Below are 25,272 nucleotides of genomic sequence, written 5' to 3'. Positions count from 1 at the left end.
GTACAAAAAAAAGCTAACAATCAAATAACACACACAAAATGCTGGGGAACTTAGCAGGCCAGACAGCATCTATGGAAAAGAATACGGCTGACGTTTTGGGCGAGACCCTTCTTCAGGACAGACGTAGGGTCTCAGCCCGACACATTGACTGTACTCTTTTCCATAGATTCTGCCTGGCCTGGTGAGTTCCTCCAGCATTTTGTGTGTGTTGCTTTGATTTCATTTTCGCTTGTGTGTGATTCAACAATCAAATAACTTGTTTGCTTCACTTCTTGGATCAGATAATATTACAAAAACTCACTGAATATCTTTTTGTGTGAAATATTTAATCTTTCCCTTTTTCACAGCTTCAGTCATGGTGGCGAGGGGTCATGGTTCGTAGGGGAATTGGTATCTACAAGAATGTTAAAAAGAAAGCAGAAATCAAAGGAAAGGCTAAAGGAAAAGGGAAGAAGGACGATACAAAGAAGAAAAAATGAAACCACTTATGAACTTAGAAACTTTACAGCATGCCCAACTTTTGTTTCAACGTGGAAGATTATTACTTGGTAATACAGTTCAATTTGCACTGACCAAATAAGACTTCAGTTTATACAAAATCAACTACTAATCGTACCAATAATTGACCTTTTATACTTTTCACCTTGGGAAAACAATATCAATGCTTTATGTCTTACTACTATAACTTGTTTCTTAGCATTTTCATTCTCAGTGTAAATTCTTCCATTCTCCATACTTTCAAGACCCACCTTCCTGCGTTCCAAACTCACAACTATCTAAAGATAATAAAATGCAAATTATGACATTAAATTTTAATGGAAGATCTTTTGCTGTGACACCTCTTAAGAAAACCTTGTCGTTATTCTCAAGGGCACAATGGAATAAAAAGCAATAAACTGTTAGCCGGAGGAGCTTAGCAGGTCAAGCAGCATCTAGCGAGGAAATAAATTCTCAAAGTTACAGGTCAAAACTCTGCATCCGGACCGTGTTTATACTACTGTTGACACTACTTATAATATCAACAGTCACCATATCATAACAGGGTTACACCACCAAGGATTGTTTGTAACCCAAATTGTTCGAGAGCCAGAATTTCCATACTCTCCTGCTAAGGGAAATATCTTCAAGTCCTTTAAAATTTTGTGACCCAGGTTTTACTTTTGTCAACATTAGAAAAGTCATAGGGACCTTGAAATTTACATGCATACACTGCTTAATGCAGAAACCCCATAATTGCTGCTGGTAATCTAGGCTATGGTACTTGTAGATCTTCTGAAGAATCATAGAATTGTGGAGCAGAGAACATAGAACCATTAGGCCCATGCTCATTATTTTCCCTCATTTATATCAATCCCATTTTCCCACATTAAGTTCAACACTACCTATTTAGATGCCTATCTAAATGTCTCTTAAAAGCAGAAACTGTATTTTGTTCTATCACAAACCATGAGGGTCCCAGCATCAATCTCTGTGATACCCCACTGGTCAAAGACCTCCAATCAAAAAGGTATCCTTACACCATCACTCTCTTCTTCCTATCACTAAGATAATTGTGAGATCCAATTAGCCCAGCTTCCTTGGATCCCCTGCACCTTAACCTTCTACTGCCCTGCCTTCATCAATCTTCTCAGCTGCCTCTTGAAAAAATCTCAATTGAATTAGTGAAGCAGGATTTCCCCGCACACAGCTTATGCTAACTCTTCCTGACTTTCCAAATGTACATAAATCCCTCGGGATTTTAACAATAATTTTCCTGCCATTGGCATCAGGCTCACCTGCTTGTCATTACCTCCATGCATAATCATGGGAGATTAGTGAATACAGGTAAACCCAAGGAACTTGTGAACTGAAAATATTATACTTTGTTACAAGTGAATTGTTAATAGTTTATCAAACCATAATTACTGCTTAGCAAACTCTTAATCTCTAGTAAATTAATTCCGTGTATGGATTGATATCTCCAATAAATAGTACAAAACATACTTTGAAAATAAAACTCTTTTGGAAAAAATATTTTACGTTCTACCTTAATGTCTATACTTGTTTTATATTCTTACAAAACGTGTGAAGAAAAAAAAATAGTTGTAAGGTTGAAGACTCAAATTTGCAAAAAGATGCTGTAATCTGGAGCAACCTACGCTGCTCAAGGAAATCAGTAGTTTGTTCAGTATTTTTGGTTTGAAGGGAATTATTTATGTTTTGTGTTGAGAACCTGAAGCAGGATTGATGCAAGGTCTTGATCTGAAATGTTGATAATTCCCTTTCCTCCACAGATGTTGTTCGACCCATTGAGTGCCTCCTGCAGTTTAGACAATAGACAATAGGTGGAGGAGTAGGCCATTCAGCCCTTCGAGTCAGCACCACCATTCACTGTGATCATGGCTGATCATCCACAGTCAGTATCCAGTTCCTGCCTTATCCCCATAACCTTTGATTCCACTATCTTTAAGGGCTCTATCCATCTCTTTCCAGAAAGCATCCAGAGACTTGGCCTCCACAGCATTCTGGGGCAGAGCATTCCATATATCCACCACTCTCTGGGTGAAGAAGTTTTTCCTCAACTCTGTTCTAAATGGCCTACCCCTTATTCTTAAACTGTGGCCTCTGGTTCTGGACTCACCCATCAACAGGAACATGCTTCCTGCCTCCAGCGTGACCAATCCCTTAATAATCTTATATGTTTCAATAAGATCCCCCTCAGCCTTCTAAATTCCAGAGTATACAAGCCCAGTCGCTCCAATCTTTCGACATATGACAGTCCCGCCATCCCGGGAATTAACCTTGTGAACCTACGCTGCACTCCCTCAATAGCAAGAGTGTCCTTCCTCAAATTTGGAGACCAAATCTGCACACAGTACTCTGGGTGTGGTCTCACCAGGGCCCTGTACAGCTGCAAAAGGACCTCTTTGCTCTTATACTCAATTCCCCTTGTTACGAAGGCCAGCATGCCATTAGCTTCCTTCACTGCCTGCGGTACTTGCATGCTTGCTTTCAGTGACTGATGTACAAGAACACCTAGATCTTGTTGTACTTTCCCTTTTCCTAACTTGACTCCATTTAGATAATAATCTGCCTTCCTGTTCTTACCACCAAAGTGGATAACCTCACATTTATCCACATTAAACTGCACCTGCCATGCATCTGCCCACTCACCCAGCCTGTCCAAGTCACCCTGCATTTATTGCTGAAAGATTTCCTCGTTGATTTCCTTGTTCTCAGTGCAGCTTAATAACATTAGTCACTAGATGCAATGGATTGCCTTGAACTGAAGACTGTCAACATAAAAAAAAATACAGATCTGAAAAACAAAACATGTTGGAAATACTCAGTAGGCCTAGCAGCATCTTTCGCGATAAGTTGTTGTTTCAGGTCAATACATCACAGAAACTGAATACCTACAGTGCCTATAAAAAGTATTCACCACCACCTGGAAGTTTTTATCTTTTATTGTTTTAAAACATTGAATCACAGTGGATTTAATTTGGCCTTTTTGACACTGATCAACAGAAAAAGGCTCTTTCGCGTCAAAGTGAAAACAGACCTCTACAAAGTGAACTAAATTTATTACAAATATAAAACATAAAATAATTGATTGCATAAATATTCATCCCCCTTTAAAATGACACACCAAATCATCACTGGTGCAGCCAACTGGATTTAGAAATCACAATTTGTTAAATGGAGACGTGTTCTTTGAGACCTCTGTGCAGACAAGGTGTTCCAACTGATTGTAGTAAAAACACACCTGTATCTGGAAGTTCCAACTGCTGGTGAGTCAGTATCCTGGCAAAAACTACACCATGAAGACAAAAGAACTCTCCAAGCAACTCTGCAAGAGAAGGTTATTGAAAAGCACAATTCAGGTGATGGATACAAGAAAATTTCCAAGTGACTGAATATCCCTTGGAGTCGTCGTCGTTGTGCTATCCCTCGAGGTCAAGGATGATGGTCTTCTTTCTGTTGATCTACTTATGGGCTCTCAAGTGGCTTATGAGTCCAATCTTGGCTTTGGAAGTTCTTCCGCATTCAGGACAGGTAGTTCCAGATGGCAGATCGGACTTTGGGTGTCGCTGCCTCTCTTTACATTTTCTTCTCTTTTCTTCTAATTCTGCACATATGTTGGCTTCAAAAGTTGTGGTTCCTTCTTGGATGATGGCTTGCCAGAGTTTCCTGTCCTTGGCATTGGTTTCCCAATTGTTGATGTCGATGTTACATTTCTTCATGTTGGCTTTTAAGACATCTTTGAATCTCTTCTGTTGTCTGCCTCTTTTACGTTTGCCTTCTTTAAGCTGGGAGTAGAAGATTTGTTTTGGCAGACGTTCGTCTTTCATCCTAACAACATGACCGCTCCATCTTAGTTGGTTCTTGATGACGTAGGCTTCAATGCTTGTTGTTTTTACTTCATTTAGCACACTGACATTGGTTCTTCTATCTTCCCAGCTGATATTTAAGATGTTTCGAAGACAGCGTTGATGGAACTTTTCAAGTGCCGTCAGTATGTTGTCCAGGTTTCTGATGCATACAGGAGCGTTGGGATTACCACTGCTTTGTACACTAACATTTTGGTGTCTGTTCAGATGTCATGATCGTGAAAGACTCTTGTTCGGAGACGTCCAAAAGCTGTTCCAGCGCATTTAAGATGATGTTGGATCTCGTCATTAAGGTCGACATTGGAGGAGAGGTGACTTCCAAGATACGGAAAGTGGTCCACGTTTTCCAGGGTTGTTTCGCCAAATTGAATTGATGGTTCTATCCAATTTGTCTCAAATGGTGACAGTTGATAGATGATCTGAGTCTTCTTGGAATTGATGGTAAGTCCAAATTTCGTGTATGCACAGTTGAAGGCAGTCAGAATCAGTTGTAGGTGGTTTTCTGAAAGAGCTGTTGTCATCTGTGTATTGGAACTTGATGAGGGAACTCGTGGATGTCTTTGTTTTGGACTTCAGATGGGCAAGATTGTAAAGTCTGCCATCTGTTCTGTAGACAATTTCGATTCCTGGGGGTAGGTCGTCCTTGATAATGTGGATGATTGTTGCACTGAAGATGGTGTACAAAGCTGGGGCAATCATGCATCCCTGTTTTACTCCTGATCTAACTTGAAAAGGCTCATAGTTACTGTTGCTGACCATTTCTGTGGCAAGCATGCCATCGTGGAGGAGTGCAGTTAAGTCAATCATCAAGAAATGGAAAGAATATGGCACAGCTGTAAGTCTGCCTAGAGCAGGCCAACCTCAAAAACTGAGTGACCGAGCAAGAAGGGGACTGGTGAAGGAGGCCACCAAGAGACCTATGACAACTCTGGAGGAGTTACAAGCTTCAGTGGCTGAGATGGGAGAGACTGCACATACAACAACTGTTGCCCGGGTTCTTCACCAGTCACAGCTTTATGGGAGACTGGCAAAGAGAAAGCCACTGTTGAAAAAAACTCACATGAAATCTTGGCTTGAATTTCCCAGAAGGCATTGGGAGACTCTGAAGTCAGCTGGAAGAGGGTTCTATGGTCTGATGAAAAGAAAATTGAGCCTTTTGGCTATCACATTTAAAGCTGTGTTTGGCATAAGCCAAACACTGCATATAATCAAAAACACACCATCCCTACCATGAAACATGGTGGCGGCTCAATCATGCTGTGGGGATGCTTCACTGCAGCAGGCCCTGGAAGGCTTGTGAAGGTAGAGGGTAGAATGAATGTAGCTAAATACAGGGAAATCCTACATGAAAACTGTGACTTGGGAGATTTGTTTTCCAGCAAGACAATGACTCCAGGCATAAAGCTAAAGCTACCTTGGAATGGCTCAAAAAAAACAAAGTTAATATCTTGGAGTGGCCAAGTCAGAGTCCAGATCTCAATCCAATTGAGAATTTGTGGCTGGACTTGAAGAGGGTTGTTCACTCACGATCCCCATGCAATCTGACAGAGCTTGAGCAGTTTTGTAAAGGAGGATGGGGAAAAATCGTAGTGTCTAGATGTGCAAAGCTGATAGGGACCTAATCCACACAGACTCAAGGCTGTAATTGCTGCCAAAGGTGTACCTACTAAATACTGACTTGAAGGGGTGAGTAATTATGCAATGAATTATTTTATGTTTCTTCTTCTTCTTCATGTGCTTTGCGCGTTACATGCTTGGGTGATCATGGCTTTCCACATCCAATGATCCCTCGCAGCGTCAATGATATCTCGCACACTTAGATCTGTTAGTTCTTTCACAGTGTCCATATGTTTTCTCCTTTGCCTTCTACTTCTGCGTTTCCCAGGCAAACGGCCCTGTAATGGAAGGCATTCTATTTCTCCCTTCTACTTCTACTTCTATCTCTATTCTATTTCTACTTGACTTCTCCCTTTCTGATGACGTGGCCCAGGAATTTAAGTTTCCTCTCATTTAATGTTCTCATTAAAGATCTTTTTGTATGAGCACGTTGGAGTACTGTCTCATTAATTACCCTATCTCTGTATGATATTTTCAGCATAGTTCTAAGAAACCACATTTCTGATGCTTCTAAGTTTCTTTGGAGTTCTGGTGTTATAGTCCATGTTTCGGAAGCATACAGCAAGATTGACCAGATGTAACATTTTAGTAGCCTAAGCCTTGTTGTCATAGAAATGTGTCTGTTGGTAAACATGGGTTTCATTTTTTGGAAGTTGGTTTTGGCAATGGAAATTCTTCCTTTTATTTCTACTTTACTTCTAGCATCTTGTGATATAAAGCTACTGAGGTAATTAAAGCTGATCTTTTGTTCAATCTCTTGGTTACCTATGTACAATTGGCAGTTGGGAGTATTCTGCTGTTTTGGTATTACCATACATTTGTTTTTTTAACAGTTGATGGCTAGACCAACATCTGCACTTGTTTGGACTACTTTGTCTAGGAGGATTTGTAAGTCTTCTGCAGCACTTGCTATTAGGGTGGTATCGTCTGCATATCTTATATTGTTGATGTTAACACCTCCAATTTTTATCCCATCTAGGTCTTCTATTTCTCTGAGAATCATTTCACTATAGATATTAAATAATTCCGGTGAGGCAATGCATCCCTGTCTAACTCCTCTTTGAATTTTAGTCCAACTGCTTACATTATCATCAATTTTTATTGCCACTGTTTGATTCCAAGCAGCTGTTGGTCCCTTTCGTCAATATTTAGTGAGATTTTGAAATAACTTTTCATGTTGCACTTTGTTGAATGCTTTAGTGAAATCAATAAAACATCAAAAGACATCATTTTGATATTCAATTGCCCTTTCTGAAAGCATTCGTAGTATGAAAACTGCGTTCCTAGTTCCCCTATCCTCAATAAACCCATATTGCAGTTTAGAAGTTTCTGGTCTTAACTTGTTTTTAATTCGACTCAGAACAATGCTCAACAAAATCTTTATTATGTGACACATAAGACTGATTGTTCTATAATTTCCGCAGTCAATAGCTCCAGGAATTTTTGGCAGAGTTATAAATACTGATTTCAAGAGATTGTCAGGCAATACACCAGACTCATATATACCATTAAACTGTTCAAAAAGAATATCTATGCCCAGATCTTCTAGGGCTTGTATCATTTCCACTGAAATTTCACTGAAAGTGGCTTTACCACTTCTCAGCGCCTTTACTTCCTGAGAAAACTAAAGAAATTTGGCCTGTCCCCTAAAACCCTCACTAATTTTTATAGATGCACCATAGAAAGCATTCTTCTAGGGTGCATCACAACCTGGTATGGAAGTTGTCCTGTCCAAGACCGAAAGAAGCTGCAGAAGATTGTGAACACGGTGCAGCACATCACACAAACCAATCTTCCGTCCTTGGACTCACTTTACACCGCACGCTGTTGGAGCAGTGCTGCCAGGATAATCACGGACACGACCCACCCAGCCAACACACTTTTTGTCCCTCTTCCCTCCAGGAGAAGGCTCAGGAGCTTGAAGACTCGTACAGCCAGATTTGGGGACAGCTTCTTTCCAACTGTGATAAGACTGCTGAATGGATCCTGACCCGGATCTGGGCTGTACCCTCCAAATATCAGGACCTGCCTCTCGGTTTTTTTGCACTACCTTACTTTCCATTTTTCTATTTTCTATTTATGATTTATAATTTAAATTTTTAATATTTACTAATTTTTACTATTTTTAATATTTAATATTTGTAATCCAGGGAGTGGGAAGCGCAGAATCAAATATTGCTGTGATGATTGTATGTTCTAGTACCAATTGTTTGGCGACAATGAAGCATAAAGTACCATGTTTCATGCTTTTCATTGCTTTAGTTATTTCTTCTTTGGTAATAGGTGGGCCAGAATTAGGGTGTTTAATATCTGGGAGTTCCCCTCTATTATCTTCAAAAAGCTGCTCTATATACTGAATCCACCTCTCACATACTTTATCTGGTTCTGTTAGTATGGATCTGTCTGCTGATCTTATGCATCCTGTGGAGGAGGTTTTCTTAATTCCAGTGATTTCCTTAATTTTCTTGTGTATTTCTTTGCTGTTGTTAATATGACCTTCTACTTCATTGCATTTTTGATTCAGCCATACTTCCTTTGCAATATTGCACAATTATCTGGTTTGTCTGTCTGGCTCTCTGTATTCACTTCATTATTCTTCACTAACCTTCTTTGTTCCATCAGATCTAGAATTTCTTGGGTTATCCACCCTTTGTAGGTGTGTTGGATTTCTTGTACTGGGATTTTCTCCTCTGCTGATTGCTGTATAGCATATTTAAATCTGTCCCAAATAGGTGTTGTTACGTTTTCGCTGAGGTGGTCTTCTACAGCTGTCTTAAATTGTTGCTTAAGTATGCTATCTTTTTTAAGTTCTCCCAGCATATACTTCTTTCTCTTTTTTCCACAATTCAGTTTCTTTAATTTTGTTTTAATGGTAGCTATTACTGGATGGTGATCTGAACCACAGTCTGCTCCTGGGTAGGCTTTAGAATTTGTGATATTATTTCTAAAGCGTTCATTGATGGTAATGAAATCTGTTTGATTCCTTATTCTATCTTCAGGGCTAATCCAAGTACACAATCGACGTGGATGGTTTTTATACCAAGTATTGGTGATCACTTGGTTGTTTCTGACACACCAATCAGTAAACCTTTCTCCATTTTCATTTTTCTCCCCTCATCCAAAAGGTCCTATGATGTTATCAATCCTTTCCTGTCCAACTTTGGAGTTAAAATCTCCCAAGACTAGTTTTATATCCTGAGATTTACATTACTCATAAACACTGTCGAGATCTTCATAAAACTTGTTGATATCGTCTTCATCCGCATCATTTGTTGGCGCATAGTCTTGGATTATGCTAATGTTAAAAGGGTTACCCCTTAATTTAACTAAAAACAGCCAGTTGGGTATCACCCAATATCCCTAAGACATTTTGATACTTGTTTAAAATAATTCCAACTCCATGCACATACTGTTGATCTCCAGAATACGTTATCAGAGAACTATTCTTAGTGAATTTGTCACTGTCGGTCCATCTAATTTCTGACAGGCCTAAGACATCAACTTCCAACCTTTTTATTTCATTTAACGTGTCCTCCAACTTTCCTTTCTGGTAAAGTGTACGGATGCTCCATGTTGCTACCCTTAGCCTTTCCCTATTGCTTACAGTCTCTGGATGACGGTCTGGTGTCACCTGCAGCACCTGACTACCCCTACCGGGCAAGGTGTTGTTCTGTTGATTAGAATCAACCCTATTCACGCTGTTGTCTGGTTTCCTTCTTTTGTTTCTTTCCATGATTGATTAGGCAGAAATTTCAACAGTGGTTTGCCATTGCCTTCTGTTGCTGCAGTGCTCATCTAACTAGAGCATTTGACCTCTACTGGTGTTCCCAATTGGGAATCAGACACTAGACATTGCCCAATCTTTGCTGTTGTTGTACAAAGACAATCCTCCACCAGAGCCTGGAATCCATCTCCCTGCTGCTGGAGACTCCAGTGATTTTAGGTGACACCACCACCATTGGTCTGGTTATTTTTCTGGTGCCAAACACTTGCCATATGTTTTATGTTTAATAATTGTAAAAAAAATTGACTAATTTGTAGAAATTTGTTTTCATTTTGACACTAAAGCATCTTTTTCTGTTGATCAGTGTCAAAAAGCCAAGTTAAATCCACTGTGATTCAGTGTTGTAAAACAATAAAATATGAAGTCTTCCAAGGCTGTGAGTACTTTTTATAGGCATGGCACATAGGTATCTTTTGCCAGGCTGTTCATGATTCTAACAAACAGCTCACACAGGGCAGTGAATTAGTTAACAAATTCTGCTTTAATCTATGCATAGGTGTAAATATATAAATTGCTGCTAATAGTAAACACCACGATTAGAACTGCAAAATCCAATTGCAATCATTTTCCTTTCTAAGAAGATATAGATCAAATCTAATCAAACATTTCTCAAAGAATCACATTTTCCTCCTTGGAATGAACCATAAGATATAGGAATAGAATTATGCTATTTGGCCCATTGAGTCTGCTCCGCCATTTCATCATAGCTGATCTGTTTCGTTCTGAGCCCCAACCTCCTGCCTTCTCCCTGTAACACATCATGCCCTGACTAATGACAAATCTATCAACCTATGCTGTAAATATACCCAGTGACATGGCCTCAGCAGACACCTGTGGCAATAAATTCCACAGGTTCACTACTCTCTGGCTAAAGGAATTTCTCATCTCTGTTCTAAATGGGTGTCCTTCCCTTCTGAGGCTGTATCCTCTGGTCCCGGATACACCCACCATAGGAAACATCCTCTCTACATTCACACTATTGAGGCCTTTCAACATTTGATGGGTTTCAATGAGATCCCAGCAAATCTTCAATGAGCTTTTCCTAAGTGAAAATTAAAACTCAAAAATCAAAAAGGCCAAAATGCTCTTTACTTTTTAAACTGTTTGCAGTAGTTTGCATTGTACATAAAGTACTAAGATTTTCCAATCTCTTGTGCATTGGGTGTTTTAAGACGTTTTTTTAAAATGGGCTCTTTCAGGTTCTTGTTTTGTGGCTGCCTGTAAGGAGAATGATCTCAAAGTTGTATAGTTTATACATACTTTGATAATAAATGTCCTTTAAACTTTATTCTTTCTTATTTTTCTGATCAAATTGGGCAACTATACAAAATTTGCCTCATTTTTGCTCGCACTTAATGTGACTTGATTTCTCTGTAGTCTTTTTGCAGCTTTGTAAACTTGAAATAATAGTCATTGATTTGTGATTTGAAAAGTTGAGGCCAAGCATGGCAGTTTCTATTTCCTACCAGTTTCCTCTATTAACCTAGCCTACTTATTCAACCATACATATATTACACCTGTCTTCTAAACATTAATTTTTTTGGTAAGGAACTTCGTCAAGATTCCGGAATGAAGAAATAAAAATTGATCTTGTGCAGCATCTTGAATAATTCTCTTCACATTACTGCAAATTTGTTTTAACTAGTATAGTGGAAATTATTCACTGTATTATATGATCCTAATTTCTTAATAGCCTGACAGAACAACTACCATTAGGGTGCCATAAATCACTCCAGTTTGTCTTTTCTCCACTTTTTTTTATTTTGTAGTTCTATCCAAACTAACATGTGCACCTAAATATATCTAACATCCTTTGTTACATAAATATGTTAGTTGTAATTTGCAATAAATGAGGTGTATTGTACCATGCCAGACTAAAGTAGTGAAATTCTATTTCACTTTGCTGTCTACATCACTCTGCACTAAAGCTGAAATCAAATCTTCATTTCTAACTATAATAATAGTTCATCTACTTTGCTGTAAATACTTCATAATTAATTGAGATAAGTTCATTCTGAAGGAAAAATAGACAAATAAATGTATACCATATCCATATACAATCTTTATTTATCACAAAAGCCTCATAAACCTATAATGTATGTTATACATATGTACAAAGGTGACAGTTACAACTAAAGTGGAGTTGACAAAACATGCCTTTTTACATAACAGTTATCTATACAATATATTTAGAGCCAAGGCCACCAAGTTTTTAGTAGGTCTACTCTGGGACATAATTGAACAATACACATCAAGTCTCTGTGGCTGTAGGAACACAAACGACAGCTCTAGCTGCTCTCAGCAGACAAAATGTCACATTTAAAAGAGAATATGAACATAAAACACCCAAATTTGTGTACAAATAATCATAACTGAGCATCTACAGAAGTATTTACAACAATCTACAAATGAAAAGCAAAAACTCTTCCATGTATGTTCATCACAAACATTTAGGTACTGGTTCCTACTAGTTGGGATGTACAGTTAACTTCTTTGGAAATTATTCATTCCTATATTTGTCAGTTTCAGTCAATTTCAAAATGGTCCAGCAAAAACATATGTCTACATTACTTGATACATCTCCGTTTACTCCTGGCATAAAAGTGGTTCCAACCTGATTCATAGGTCAGTGATTTAACATTATATTCCTGCTGAATACAAGCGAATTAGATATTCCATTATTTCCAGTAAGTGCCACAAAAAGATTGAAATGTAGAAAAATTGCATCCTATAAAATACAGTACTGAATTAGATTTAGAACAGTCTAATATTTGCCAATACACAGAAAAAGCACAAGAAGATATTCAAACATTTCAAGAATTTCTATGATTGCCTGTTGTAAAGATGAGCAACAAGGTACAGTAAATTTACTTAGAAACAGGGTTATAGTTAAGTCTATTAAGAATCCTATATGATTCATTTAATAATAGTGCAGTATTGAGAACAAACTAAATCAACTTAATCTGCAATGCCGTATTATGCAGTCAGGTATAGTCATACCTTTATTTTCATATTATTACCAATCATTTGAAATGTTCATAATCTCCATTATGTGAATGCCTTTTAAACATGTTGATGCTCCAAACAAAAACAGAATGACAAATAGACAAGATCAGAAAGAGCATATATTCAGGATACTGGAAACTGGAATTGAAAATGCTGATGCTGGAAATGTTCAGCAGGTCTGGTAACAGTTTTGGAGAGAAGCAGTGAACTTTTCAAGTCAATGAACTGCGCTGATGAAATACTCTGCAGTCAAACACACTATGCTAGGTTATGATCCGAGCCAATATGCAGTCTCAAACTTGTTTGATGAATACGCTTTTGTACAATGATCTTCTGAAAATTCTAGTTAGTACAAAAGAGTTTTAAAGTCATCACTGCACATAAATGGGAAAATGTTTTAAAAAAAAAGATGCCCCTTAAATCAGTACTATTGCGCTTCTTACAAGCCAAGTTAACTCAAGGAATGAGAAATTGAATCTCAGGGAAGTATATGGTGACATATATATGTACTCTGATAATAAATTTACTGTGAACTTTGAAAATAGAAAAACACTATTGAATTGTTGAAACTCCCAATTAGAAATCAAAGTACACGATTGATTTATTTAGGTTGCTTAGGTTTGTGTGCTTTTACTGGTCAGAAGCATATTACTGATAGCAATTATAGTTTTGTTGCAGCAGCGTCGCTTTCCAACAGCACAATGCTGCCGATTATTTTTAAATGTGCAAAATATTGTTTCCTTATCAAAATTAACCCTCACTCACTGCACCCAGCCTTATCTGCACTACCTCCTTTTCCCAATCCCAGTGTCTCAAATTTATTCAAATCAAATGATTCCTATCTAAAATTATCCCATGATGGGCAATGATCAAAAATTAATGTTATAATACATTTTCACCCCAGATGTTTTTTTTACTTATCCCTCTTATTCTCTATCAAATTTTAAAAATAAGTGAAAATGAGTCATTCTTAAATATATTATTTTTGTTTTGTTATCAGACACACAAAGGGCTATTGCCCCAAAACAATACTATTCAAATATTTCAAAATTATATGAATAAGAATTATATGTACTTTTCGGTCCAGCAAGTCTGCAGAGGCAAAAAGTATGGCTGACAAATATTACGTCATGTGAAATGGATTTGTTGCGCTGAATTCACTTCATAACTAATGTGAACAATGTTAATCTGCACCTCAACTGTTTCCAATTTAGGCCAAGTACTTTTCAGAGAGCCAATGGGTTTTACTAAGTCAATCAGACACCAGTTAGCAAATTTGAAATAATGACAATGAAAAAGACAGTACAAAGAGATTAGCTTTGGTAATAAAATCATATTGTATAGCTTAAAATCAAAACATAATTTAAAGCAAATCTGTACTTGAACAGAGTGTGAACTGTTTAATATTAAAAACAAGAAGACATGAAATGTGGTTGTTTGTGAAAAGGGAAGTGCAGGCAAAACTCCATCTGTTTAGGTCATAAATGATTAAAAAAAAGAACTCCCTTAAGAACAGCCCCAAGTTTAAATGGCATAAAACATTTTGAAAATGTATTATTAGCCACTTTGGTACAGATAACAAAAAGTTAGTGTGAGCACTTACTGTTTGAGGATGAAATATAGGATATCTCGCTCATAATGAGAGTTTGAAAATTTTATGTTTACTATTACTGCAAGGGTGAATCTAACGTTTAAGATTAGACCATCAAAAGTAGCAGTTACAACTTACTTCACACAGAGCCTTTCAAGGCAAAACCACTGTTTATCAGTCTTTGTGTGTAGTTTTTAAAAATTAATTCTATTGTATTTCTTAGTTCTACTGTGAATGCCTGCAAGAAAATGAATCTCAGGGTAGTATATGGTAACATATATGTACCTTGATAATAAATTTACTTTGAACTTAGTACTTTAAAATGATGGATAAGTACTCACATAAATGTAGAAGAGTGTAGTGAAGGTACTAAAGGTCATGCAGAAAGACTACACTACAGATTTCCTACTGATGTCATGAAGCTCACTGAAGTTCATGCCACTTCATGATAAAGTGCATTTCACTACATTACTTAAATACAGCTGAGCAACCAGACATTATTTAGTGGTTGTTTTACCATAAATATAAATGTATACTCTAGGAACAAAATCTAATGATAAAAATTAATTATAAAAACTCTATTAAACTATTTAGATTAGAATAGACTAAATGTACTTGAAGGCAATAGAAAGTAATATTAATATTAGAATAATTTATTATTCTAATATGTCTTGTATAATCATCTCCAACTATGCCTCAAAATATATAACAAGGACTAAAACCCTGTAACCAAACCAGAAATTATTCATACTGTACTGATCCACTTGAGTACAGTCAGTGCATAGTTTCTAGAAATGGATTTCTAAAATCACCATGAAACATTCTCTAATAAGAATTTTTACAATATTTAATGGGGTTCAACTACCGGTGAAATATACTATTCCTATAAAAAATACTGAGTGGACATTTATGTACTTCTGTATTTCCTTAGAATTTCTTACCAGACAGAGATAACTAAGTAAAAATATTTTATTACCTTGTGAAGATCTGCTGCTACTGTGAATGTCTTACTCCTAATTAGAACTTGGAATCAAACTAAAACTGGTGTGGATGTTTACTGTGAATTTCTTATTCTAATATGTCTCGGATCGTCCTGACTGTTCCTATCAAATTCCATCCAACTGGCCACCACACAAACAAGAAATCCAATGTGTTGCCTGGCCACTCATGAGGCAAGTTGAGGGGAAATCTATTTCTTATTTTAGTTCCTCAATCTGTTGTTAAGACTATTCTGCAATATCTCAATGGTTTGAGTGCTACTATGAAAACCACTTGGATCATAGTATTCAAGCCAAAAAACAAATGGAGTGCTGCCTTTTCATAAAAGTAACAGAATGCAAAGATCAAAAAAGTTATGTTTAACAAATGGCTTCTAGTGCCAACAAGGCAGAAAATGATCGTGCAGATTCCAAAAAAAGAGAATGTGATAAATATGATCACCATGCAGACCGAAGTGGAATACTTTCTATAATGCTGCAAAATATTTCTTGGGTGTGACGCCCATCACTTGTAGTCGCTAGACAGTTGATTAATGGTGCTGCTTAGTAGGAGCGAGCTCAAGCAGAGTTTCTATAGTCACTGCTACCTGTGCCAGTCCTTTCTCTTCTAGAATGTGAAGGGGCAGGCACAACCGATCCTAAACAAAATCAAAAACAAGAGAAAGGGAGGGGAATAAAAGGAAAGGAGAAAAACAAAATTAACAAATGATATACTTGTGTAAAATAACAAAAATTGGAAGACCTGAAAAATGAAATAACATCAAATTAATTTGCACACAAATGAATACTGGAAAAAGACAAGTAGTAATGAAGTGGGAAGATGGTGTGGTTACGCTTGCTAAAACCTACTTCAATCAATAGCTACTACTTTCAAACCTCATGTACTGACTCTATGAAAGATAATGGAAGTTAATGCAAAAAATAAATATACTCTACTTAAAGCTGAATGAATTTTGACGTTAAGTACTGTTTACATGCTGTCTTTGTACGCATAAAGACAAAAGGTTTTAAAAGGTATTACATTAGGTTAGTTTATTATTGATAGACCTTTCATCCTATACATGCATGGTTAAAAATGCATTAGTGATCTACATATCCAATTCCTATTTAACATAATGAGAGGCAACAAATAAATTTCCTTGTTGAATTTCAGCTATAATGTAAAGTTAATTTCAGTTATAATGTTACCTGGCTTTTCTGCAAGGGAACACACATTAAAGAATTTTACATATAATGGTACAGACCCAAACTTTCAAGGTTGTCCACTGAAAAATACTGCAAAATTATTATTCATCACCCATCAGAAAAAAAAACAACGTAGTTTTCTAATACCAAAAGTAAGCCAGGTTTCAAACGAATTTGGAAATAATGTCATAAAAATCAATTATTTTCAAAATAAACTACTCAGTGAGAAATAAGTAATTTGAATCTATAACTTCCTCTTCAAACGTGAATAATTCTTAAAATTTATTGATAATCTTTTCCTGTGAAATTGGAACTTTATATGAATTGGAAAATTCTTTGAAATGCAAATATTATTGGGTACAGAAATTATAAATATACTATTCTTTCATCAGGTGTTGTTTCTGTTAATTAAAAACTTAATATTTTTGGTGTTTAGATTCTTACTTACAATATTACATAAAATCAATAGCAGCTCTCACTGGTTCTGACCTTGTAAGTGTTGACTGAACTACTGAATACTTTGGACTTCTATTTCAACAATCACAAGTCAATTCTCAAACTAAAGAGACATTATTTACATCTTCCAGCATCAAGGAAGTTCAAATATTTTTAACATCTTGAGAAAATTTATATTTTTATTACAGAATATTATGTGCTGTATCTTCAAAACACCTTTCAAAACATCTTGCTTTAATTAATGAAAAATAATGTTTACCTGTTAACACTAATTTTACAAAAATCCATCACTGATTGAGTCATAAAATACATTCCTGTGCTCTGCAGAATATATAAGTCTAGGCTTACACATTTGAAGTGAATCAAGTTGATCAATCAAGAATCAGTAGAGCTGTTAAAATTTGTCTTTAATACTGGGGTATTGAAAAAATAAATAAGCCCACTATTCCCCACTTCTGACTTCTATCCTGCTGGAAAGAGGTATATACATACAGTGCTGAAAAGTTAAAAGTTTACACTGATTGGTTATGTTTGAGCATCCCATTCAGCAATCACTTTACAGAAGCACATGGCAAAAATAAGAGGTGGATTCTTATCATGGACTCATTCCCCAGCATGAGCTATAGTAAGGGCAAAGAAGCTAAAAGTTAAGATTCAGAGAAGAGCACTTACTCCTTAAAATGGCTTGTATCCCCTTTGGCAATTGTAAATTTAGGTCTCAGAGTTGAGCAGAATTGTAAACAAATCACAATTGTTACATTTCTATGCACTCTCCTGTGAATATGTTGCACTGATTTCATCTTTGGTACAATGCAAGACGTGATTAATATGGGAAAAATGAAAACGGATTGAATCAGGTCTTGTATAACTAATTCTGACTACAACAAAATAATTTTCAGTGATCTAATTACAGGTAGTAATGACTACTAACTCATTAAATGTCAACCACTCTGAAAAGAGGATGAAAAAACTTGCAAATTGTGTAATATTAACTGTTGTCTAGGAAAACAGGCATAAATATTACCTGGAAGATTGTTACGCTATCTGTTCGTAAAGTATTTGTTTTTGCTGATCAAGGATTCAATAATATTTTATTTAAAAACTGAGCATGAAAAGGTGTTATTTAAAAAGTCTTTATAAAACATAAAATATCTTTTGATGTTTCATGATGAAAGGCAAAAGAAGATAGTTCAAATTTTCATCAGTCATTTTTTTCTTTGATGTTAGTGTCTTAATCAAAAACATCAAAAATGTCAAATATAAATTAAACTATCAATGATGTATTTGGCTAGATAAGATTTCTGTACTTGAGAAAAGCAAGTTCTCAAGTTACAACATGCAAATATTTAAGTACTGTAGAAAGATTTTTTCTGTACCTAGGTGAGCCAATCTTTACTCCATTAATTTTGGTTACATTCTTTGTTGCATAATGTTATGTTGAATTTTATTTATTTCCAGAGACCAGGCAGAAATTGCTCTGAAACAGTCTGCATTTCCTGAACAATTTTTAAAACGTGGTAGACGTTCAACTGTGGAGTCAGGACCAAGGTGATTTACACTTGATACATTAAAAGTTCTACGTAATTTTTCTGAAAGCATTATTTCCCCCCAAAAAAATTCAGATTATTACTACTGAACCTATTCTTGCTATGGCTTTTAACAGTTGCGCTTTAATACACCCTGTAATAGTAATATTGAAGGCAGAGAAACAATAGACATGTGGCTAACAAACATCTAAAGGCGTATGTGTGCAGATTCACAGTAAATGAAGATAATCAATAGTCTGCAGCCTCAACTGTTACACAAGCCACTGAACCACATATAAAAGTCAGGATTATCAACTTAATGCAAATATAATCCAAATGGATCACAGTTTGATAGAATAAATAAAGAAGCTGTTTTGAAGACAGAGTATCTGGTAATCCAAAGGCAGCATTAAAAGGGAGCAAAATATCTTAACTAATGTTGATTGTAACTACTTGATCTATTTTCCAATGAAGTCCTGCCCTTAGAACGAGCCCCAGAAGTATGTAAACAAGTCTTGTTATTTTGGAAATATTTTAATCTGATTATCAAGATAATCATAAATAGTCATGACAATTATTTAAGTTTTTTTTGGAGTGTGTATGCATGCATGGATGTTTCATCCAAAGAGTGGCCTGAGAAGACCGAATGGTTAAAAGAAAATAGAACTTGGCTTAAAACCCATTAAATGCAAAATGAATTGAAGGCACTATAAATGGTTTCTTCTCCAAACTATAGAAATCTAATCATTGATCTCTATTAAAAACCTTGAAGTACTAGAAAACATTTTCTATGGAACTTTATTCAATCAAAACCAGTAGTGCAGTTCAGTTACAGACTCCCTCTCTCTCATCTTTCCCCTTGCACATACCTTCTCTTCTAATTAGAATACAGTGACCCAATGGTACAGAGCAAAAAGCAGAAGCATAACATTGACGTAAAAGAGAGCAAAGCCTGCAAGCTGGCAACCAGAGAGAGGGGCAAGAACAGGACTGGTTATGCTTGCTCCCAAAGTCAGTAGCATGTCAACCGTCTTTTGAGTGCTGAGGAGGTTGGCTTGGAGCACATCAGATGAAGAGCAAAGGACATCCTTCCAATGTTTCAGTGAGTGAGGAGAGAAATGACAAAGAAAAATTAGTTGAGAAAATCAGCATGCAACATTTAATTAGATTTTTACTTTTGCCTCAGTTTAGAGCCATGCATAATAAACGAGTCTACAATTAACTTCAATGTGCCAGCAACTCATTTAAATGTTGAACTCATTTCTAACATTTATTTAACTAGCAGCTATTACCTTTATATATTCCCTTTTCATTTCCTAAGATTCATGGATTTGTCTGCAAATCTATTAGAACAAATATTTTCATTTGATGGAACTTCTGTTTACAAAGACTGTATTGTCGTAGAAGTTGGAGCAACAGCTTATTGCTGCTTACTTTAACTATATTCTTGTAACAAAATTTAAATTTCAATGGTAGGCTAAGCTGACTACATCTGTAGTTGTTTCAGTTGGAACTGCTGGAACACTTTCAGTTGTCAGGCTAGGTTGCACTGTACCATGTTATTGCCAGATTGGAGCTGGAATCTTTATCTCTGATTTCAGTTCATGTAAAAATAGATATTGCAAGATGTAACATAAGAATTCCTCTGTGGAAGGTATTGTTTGGATAATAGAGGCACAAAGGAAGAATTTCATTAGGTAATAAATGTAATAACATTGGTTTTGTTGTTCCCATATGCTTATGAAACTCAGGAGCTATTTATCTTTGGAAAGAGCATGTTATTTAGAATATTTTCATTTTTTTGATGTATGTTATATGTTTTAATAAGTAGAAGTTATAGCAGTTCAATACCTTTACACATAATAGCTTAGATAGAATTTCATTAGATTTTCACACATAAACAAAATGAGAAGAAACAAGAGTAATATTATGTTGATTCCAAGGGTAGCATTCTGAGGAGGAATGAGTTGGGCATTAAATAGTAATGACTACAAAGAATAGGTGCAAGCTATCAAAGAAAAACACATCCTGAAAGCAGACCTGGCATGTGCAAAAAAAGGAGGGGAAACAGTATTTTTCTGTTATATCCTCCAAGTTTAAAAACAAAAACATTCACTGATTTCCTACCTCTTGTTTTCAAAATTATAAGTATTTTAATTTACAACCACTATTACTTTCATTGTAACTGTTTACTTTTCAATCATATGCAATAAGAAATCAGAGAACAATTGTTTTAAAGACTCGACTGAAAACTTAGAAACATCATATTTCAAATGCAGTTAATTGTATTGATGCTAAGATTGTCAGGTCTCTTGTAATTCTGATCTTTTATTGTTAAACCTAATGTAGGAACATAATTTCAATTAGATAAACACAAATTTAACAAAAACATGAAAATGGGATGTATCAATGAAGCACAAGAATTTAATCTGAAAGGATAATACCTGTACCTTGTGAATATCCTGGATGCAGCCAACAATGTTTTTGATTACAATAAATTTTAAAATACTTTTAAATTACTTTAATTATGATTCACACAAGGATATTATACAGTTCATTGCATTCGCCATTGAGAATTGCAAATACACAATTGTTAATGATCTGTCACAGCACTGCTCACAATAATCCATAGTAGTTTTTGTTTTCTTCTAGTTAGTTTATGATCAATAAACGGTACATTGAAAATTTACAAATTTGTGGATAAAATACCTTGTGGAATTAATAGTGACATCATTGGTAGTACATGCTATACAAAGAAAATATGACTTTTAGAAATCTATTGTAATTGTTTTTGTCTGACCTGTTGTATTCTCTTTTAGTTGAAGATGCACCAAGAAACCTCTCATTTGAAAGAAAGGAATGTTCAATATTATGCCCAAAACAGCGCCAAATAGATGGTAGAATGTAGAAACATTATTCTTGTCTACAGTCAAAGTATGTTAAGTTAAAACCTGTCAAAATAGTTTCCCTCCAGCTCATGCAGGTATAAATCCAGCTAAGAGATTCAAGTCATCCAAAAAAAATTAAATCATATACCCATATATCCAGGAGGTAAAATTTATACATGCAGGAGGCTGGGGATACTGAAAACACATTACCATTGTACTGACAGAAGTCCGCATACTTTGAAGTCTCACATCTTTGAAATTTATTTTAATTGTGACATGAAGACAATATTACAGTTTTCAGTAAATTTGTACCTTTAAATCTAGAATAACATCATCAGTTCTGGAATTCAGTTTTGCAATTTCTTATAGTTAAATATGTATTTTATAAAATTCACATGCTGTTAAAAATGTTCCTGAGTTAATGCCAAGGTTATATTTTTAATGAATCATGCAAAATTCTGATAAAACTAAGTAAAGAAAAAAGTTCAAGTTTGCTTCTCTAAATGAATGGGGGCCGGGGAATTAGCAGTGAAAGTAGAGAATGCTGGAAACACTCATCATTTGATGGAGAGTAATGATGAAGTGTTGTCTTTGTCGGCCTGCTAAGATTTTCCAGCATTTTCTATTTTCTATTGCTTTAAATCAAATCCCTCTCTGTAAAAAGATTCAAAAGAGATCCCAACATTAAAAGGCCAAGAATATTGTATCATCAAACCAGATTTGGTTAATTAACTCTCCTGAGCATGTCCACACTCTGGTAATTTAAAATTCAATGTGAACTTTAAAACAAAGAAGAAATGACAATAGCTCTGAAAGCTCATGCAGTGTAACTGTCAGAGTGTGAAAAAAGAACTACAGAATGCACAATAGGAAGTTGGCTGTAGTGGGGAGAAAAACTTTTCAGGTCAGTGGGTCACTTGCTCGACACAGAAGAGACACTGGAACTGAACAGGTTTCAGTTGCGATCTCCATTAAGAGAGAGAATAGGAACTTGGGAATGACTGATAAAATAAGAAAGAGGGAAAACTGAAAGAGAAATAAGGAACAATCAAAACAATGGCATTTGTTTCAGATCTTTTTCTCTAAAAATATGACTGGTCATTGATGACTGATTTGGCAAGTATTAATCAATAATGTTAGATGTCAATAAAAAAAGCAGAATCAAGCATGTAGCAGCATAGAATCTAGGTTTGACATAGACATAAAATAACCTCAAAACAAGTGCACATACCTGTGGTACACCAATTTTCTTACATGCCTCTAAGAAGTTCTCCACATTTCGTCTGCATTTTGCCATTGTAAGTTTGGGCTGTAACCAAAAGTTGAACAAGCTAGTAAACTGAAGTCAAAGTTCAGTCTATGGGAGATATTATAGGAAAATGCTGTTTAAAACAACAGGAGGTGATGGATTGAGAAAAGAGGCACAAAGGATATTTATAGAACTTATATTTATATTTAATTACCCCATGCAGTTATACATAAAGAGAAAGTTTCGTTTGAACTGAAACTACTAATGCTTTCAATGCTGCCTCAGCACTTCAATACTTCTGACATGTCAGTCCATGGCCTTCTCTTTTGCCACAATGAGGCCATTCTCAGGGTGGAGGTGCAAAGCCTACCAGCTAGATAGCCTCCAGACTGATGTCACAAACATCAATTCCTTCTTCCAGTAACTTTTTCCCTTTCCCTTCCCCTTTCTTCTATTCTCCACTCTGGCCTTTTACCACCTTCCCACCTGCCTGTCACCTCTACTGCTGCACTTCCCTTTTCCCCTTTCTCCCACGATCCCCTCTTCTCTCCTATCAGATTCCTTCTTCTGTAGCCCTTTACCTTTCCCATCCACCTGACTTCACCTATCACCTTCCAGCTAGACCTCCTTCCCCTCCCCCAACTTTTTTATTCTGCCAGCATCCCCTTCCTTTCCAGTCTTGAAGAAGTGTCTTGGCCTGAAACATTGACTGTTAATTTCCATGGATGCTGCCTGACCTACTGAGTTTTGTGTGTGTTACTTCAGTCCATTTTTATGAAATCTCTATACCTTAGCAGTTATAAAAAGGTTAGATTTAAGTTTACACTGGAGATGACCTAAAATGCAAATTGTTAAACAATGACAGGACATCAAATGAACATTTAAGGATGTAGTGAGCAAGTACAATGCCACCACAATTTTCTCCTGAGATCTCCAGGATCACAGAAATCAGTCAATTTGATGTACTCCATGTAATATCAAAAGTGGCTTTGTACAGCAAAGGACACTGAAGCAGACCACATGCCAGCTACACTCCAAATCTGGTGATGCCTCTAGCCAAGCTGTTCTAGTACATTTGCAATACTGGCATCTACCTGTTTCCAAAAAGCAGTTATAAGTCTAACCTGGCTAACTACTACATTATTAGTCTACTCTCATTCTCCAGCAAAGTGTTAAAGGCATCATCGACAGGGCTATTAGATAATACTTACTCACCAATAACCTGTTCACTCTTGCTCAAGTTGGGTTTTGCCAGAACTATTGGCTCCAGACCTCATCACAAACTTGATCCCAACATAAGACCATAAGACATAGGAGCAGAATTAAGCCATTCGGCCCATCGAGTCTGCTCCGCCATTCAATCATGGCTGATCCTTTTTTTCTCCTCCTCAACCCCATTTCCTGGCCTTCTCCCCGTAACCTTTGATGCCATGTCTAATCAAGAATCTATCAATCTCTGCCTCAAATACATCCAATGACCTGGCCTCCACAGATGCATGTGGCAACACCAAACAGATGAATTCTACAGGTGACAGTGACTGCCTTTGACATCAAGGCAACATTTTACCATGATAAAATTGGAGTCATAGGGCAAGAAAAAGAAATACACTCTATTGGATGGATTCACACCTCACACAAAGTAAAGTGACTGTAGTTAGTGGAGATCCATTGATCCAGCACCAGGGCTTCAATACAGGGGTTCCTCATGTTAGTGTCATTGGCCCAACCATCTTTAGCTATATCATCAATGACTTTACTCCATCAGACGGTTCAAAGTAAGAACTTCTACTGACGATCACACAAACAGCTCCTCAATAAATGAAACAGTTCATGCCAGCACACAGTAAGATCTAAATAACATTCAAGAATGGGCTGATAAGCAGCAAACAATATTTGCACCATAGAGATACACTAAACAAGAGAGATAAAAGTCCTGACGAAGGGTCTCGGCCTGAAACATCGACTGTACCTCTTCCTAGAGATGCTGCCTGGCCTGCTGCGTTCACCAGCAACTTTGATGTGTGTTGCTTGAATTTCCAGCATCTGTAGAATTCCTCGTGTTTACGAGATTAAAGATTAGCTTTATTTATCACATGTACCTCGAAGCATCAAAACCAATAGTGAACTGCGTTGTTTGTGTCAACGACCAACGCAATGTGAGGATGTGTTGGAGGTAGCCCGCAAATATTGCCATGCTTCTGGAAAATGTACAAACTCCTTACAGACAGTGGTGAATACTGAACCCTGACTGTGGGTGCTGCAAAGTTATGCTAACATGCTGATACTCCCCCACCGTCCCCCGTACCATACTGTCCCGAATTAGTCAGCCACAGTGAAGTTGCTATATAGACCATCTGGAATTCTACTCGGCACTCGCTACCTTGTTGAAATTTCACACACAATAAACCATTCAGCAAATTATTTAAGCATTTCCCATTTGATCTGCCTTCCTACAGTGGAGCTCAGCTTGTCCACAATGCCCAAGTTTAGCTCGAGAGTTCCCTCCATCTGACTGATTTCCAGATAACAGTTTAGACCAAATAATCCGCAATCCCTGATCTTCCTGGTTTAGTATAAAGTACCTTTACAATTGAGTCTGCCA

General features: G+C 36.5%; 3 protein-coding genes across 10 annotated transcripts in view; 1 reads left to right on the top strand and 2 right to left on the bottom strand.

Annotated features, from left to right (window-relative positions):
- Positions 1-2,013, top strand: part of LOC140196270 (dynein regulatory complex protein 9-like) — a 62,038-nt gene extending 60,025 nt beyond the window's left edge. For all 3 annotated transcript variants that reach the window (XM_072255178.1, XM_072255177.1, XM_072255179.1), the window contains one exon: positions 348-2,013. In XM_072255178.1, coding sequence (XP_072111279.1) covers positions 348-479 — 132 coding nt within the window. In that variant the 3' untranslated portion in view covers positions 480-2,013. The remainder of the gene's footprint in view (positions 1-347) is intronic.
- Positions 1-25,272, bottom strand: part of rpl35a (ribosomal protein L35a) — a 147,412-nt gene that overhangs the window by 46,160 nt on the left and 75,980 nt on the right. The gene's annotated exons all lie outside the window — the stretch shown is intronic.
- Positions 11,812-25,272, bottom strand: part of LOC140196269 (DISP complex protein LRCH3-like) — a 144,534-nt gene continuing 131,073 nt past the window's right edge. For 5 of the 6 annotated variants that reach the window (XM_072255171.1, XM_072255172.1, XM_072255175.1 and 2 more), the window contains 2 exons: positions 22,653-22,730; positions 15,912-19,621 (listed from right to left, as the gene is read on the bottom strand). In XM_072255171.1, coding sequence (XP_072111272.1) covers positions 19,415-19,621; positions 22,653-22,730 — 285 coding nt within the window. In that variant the 3' untranslated portion in view covers positions 15,912-19,414. Of the gene's footprint in view, positions 19,622-22,652; positions 22,731-25,272 lie in introns of all 6 variants that reach the window. The other variant, XM_072255173.1, reaches the window with a different exon arrangement.

The sequence above is a fragment of the Mobula birostris genome, chromosome 4 (assembly GCF_030028105.1).
Source record: "Mobula birostris isolate sMobBir1 chromosome 4, sMobBir1.hap1, whole genome shotgun sequence".
NCBI lineage: Eukaryota > Metazoa > Chordata > Chondrichthyes > Myliobatiformes > Myliobatidae > Mobula > Mobula birostris.
Note: the sequence above shows the minus strand (reverse complement) of the source record. Positions and strands in the feature narration are given on the sequence as shown.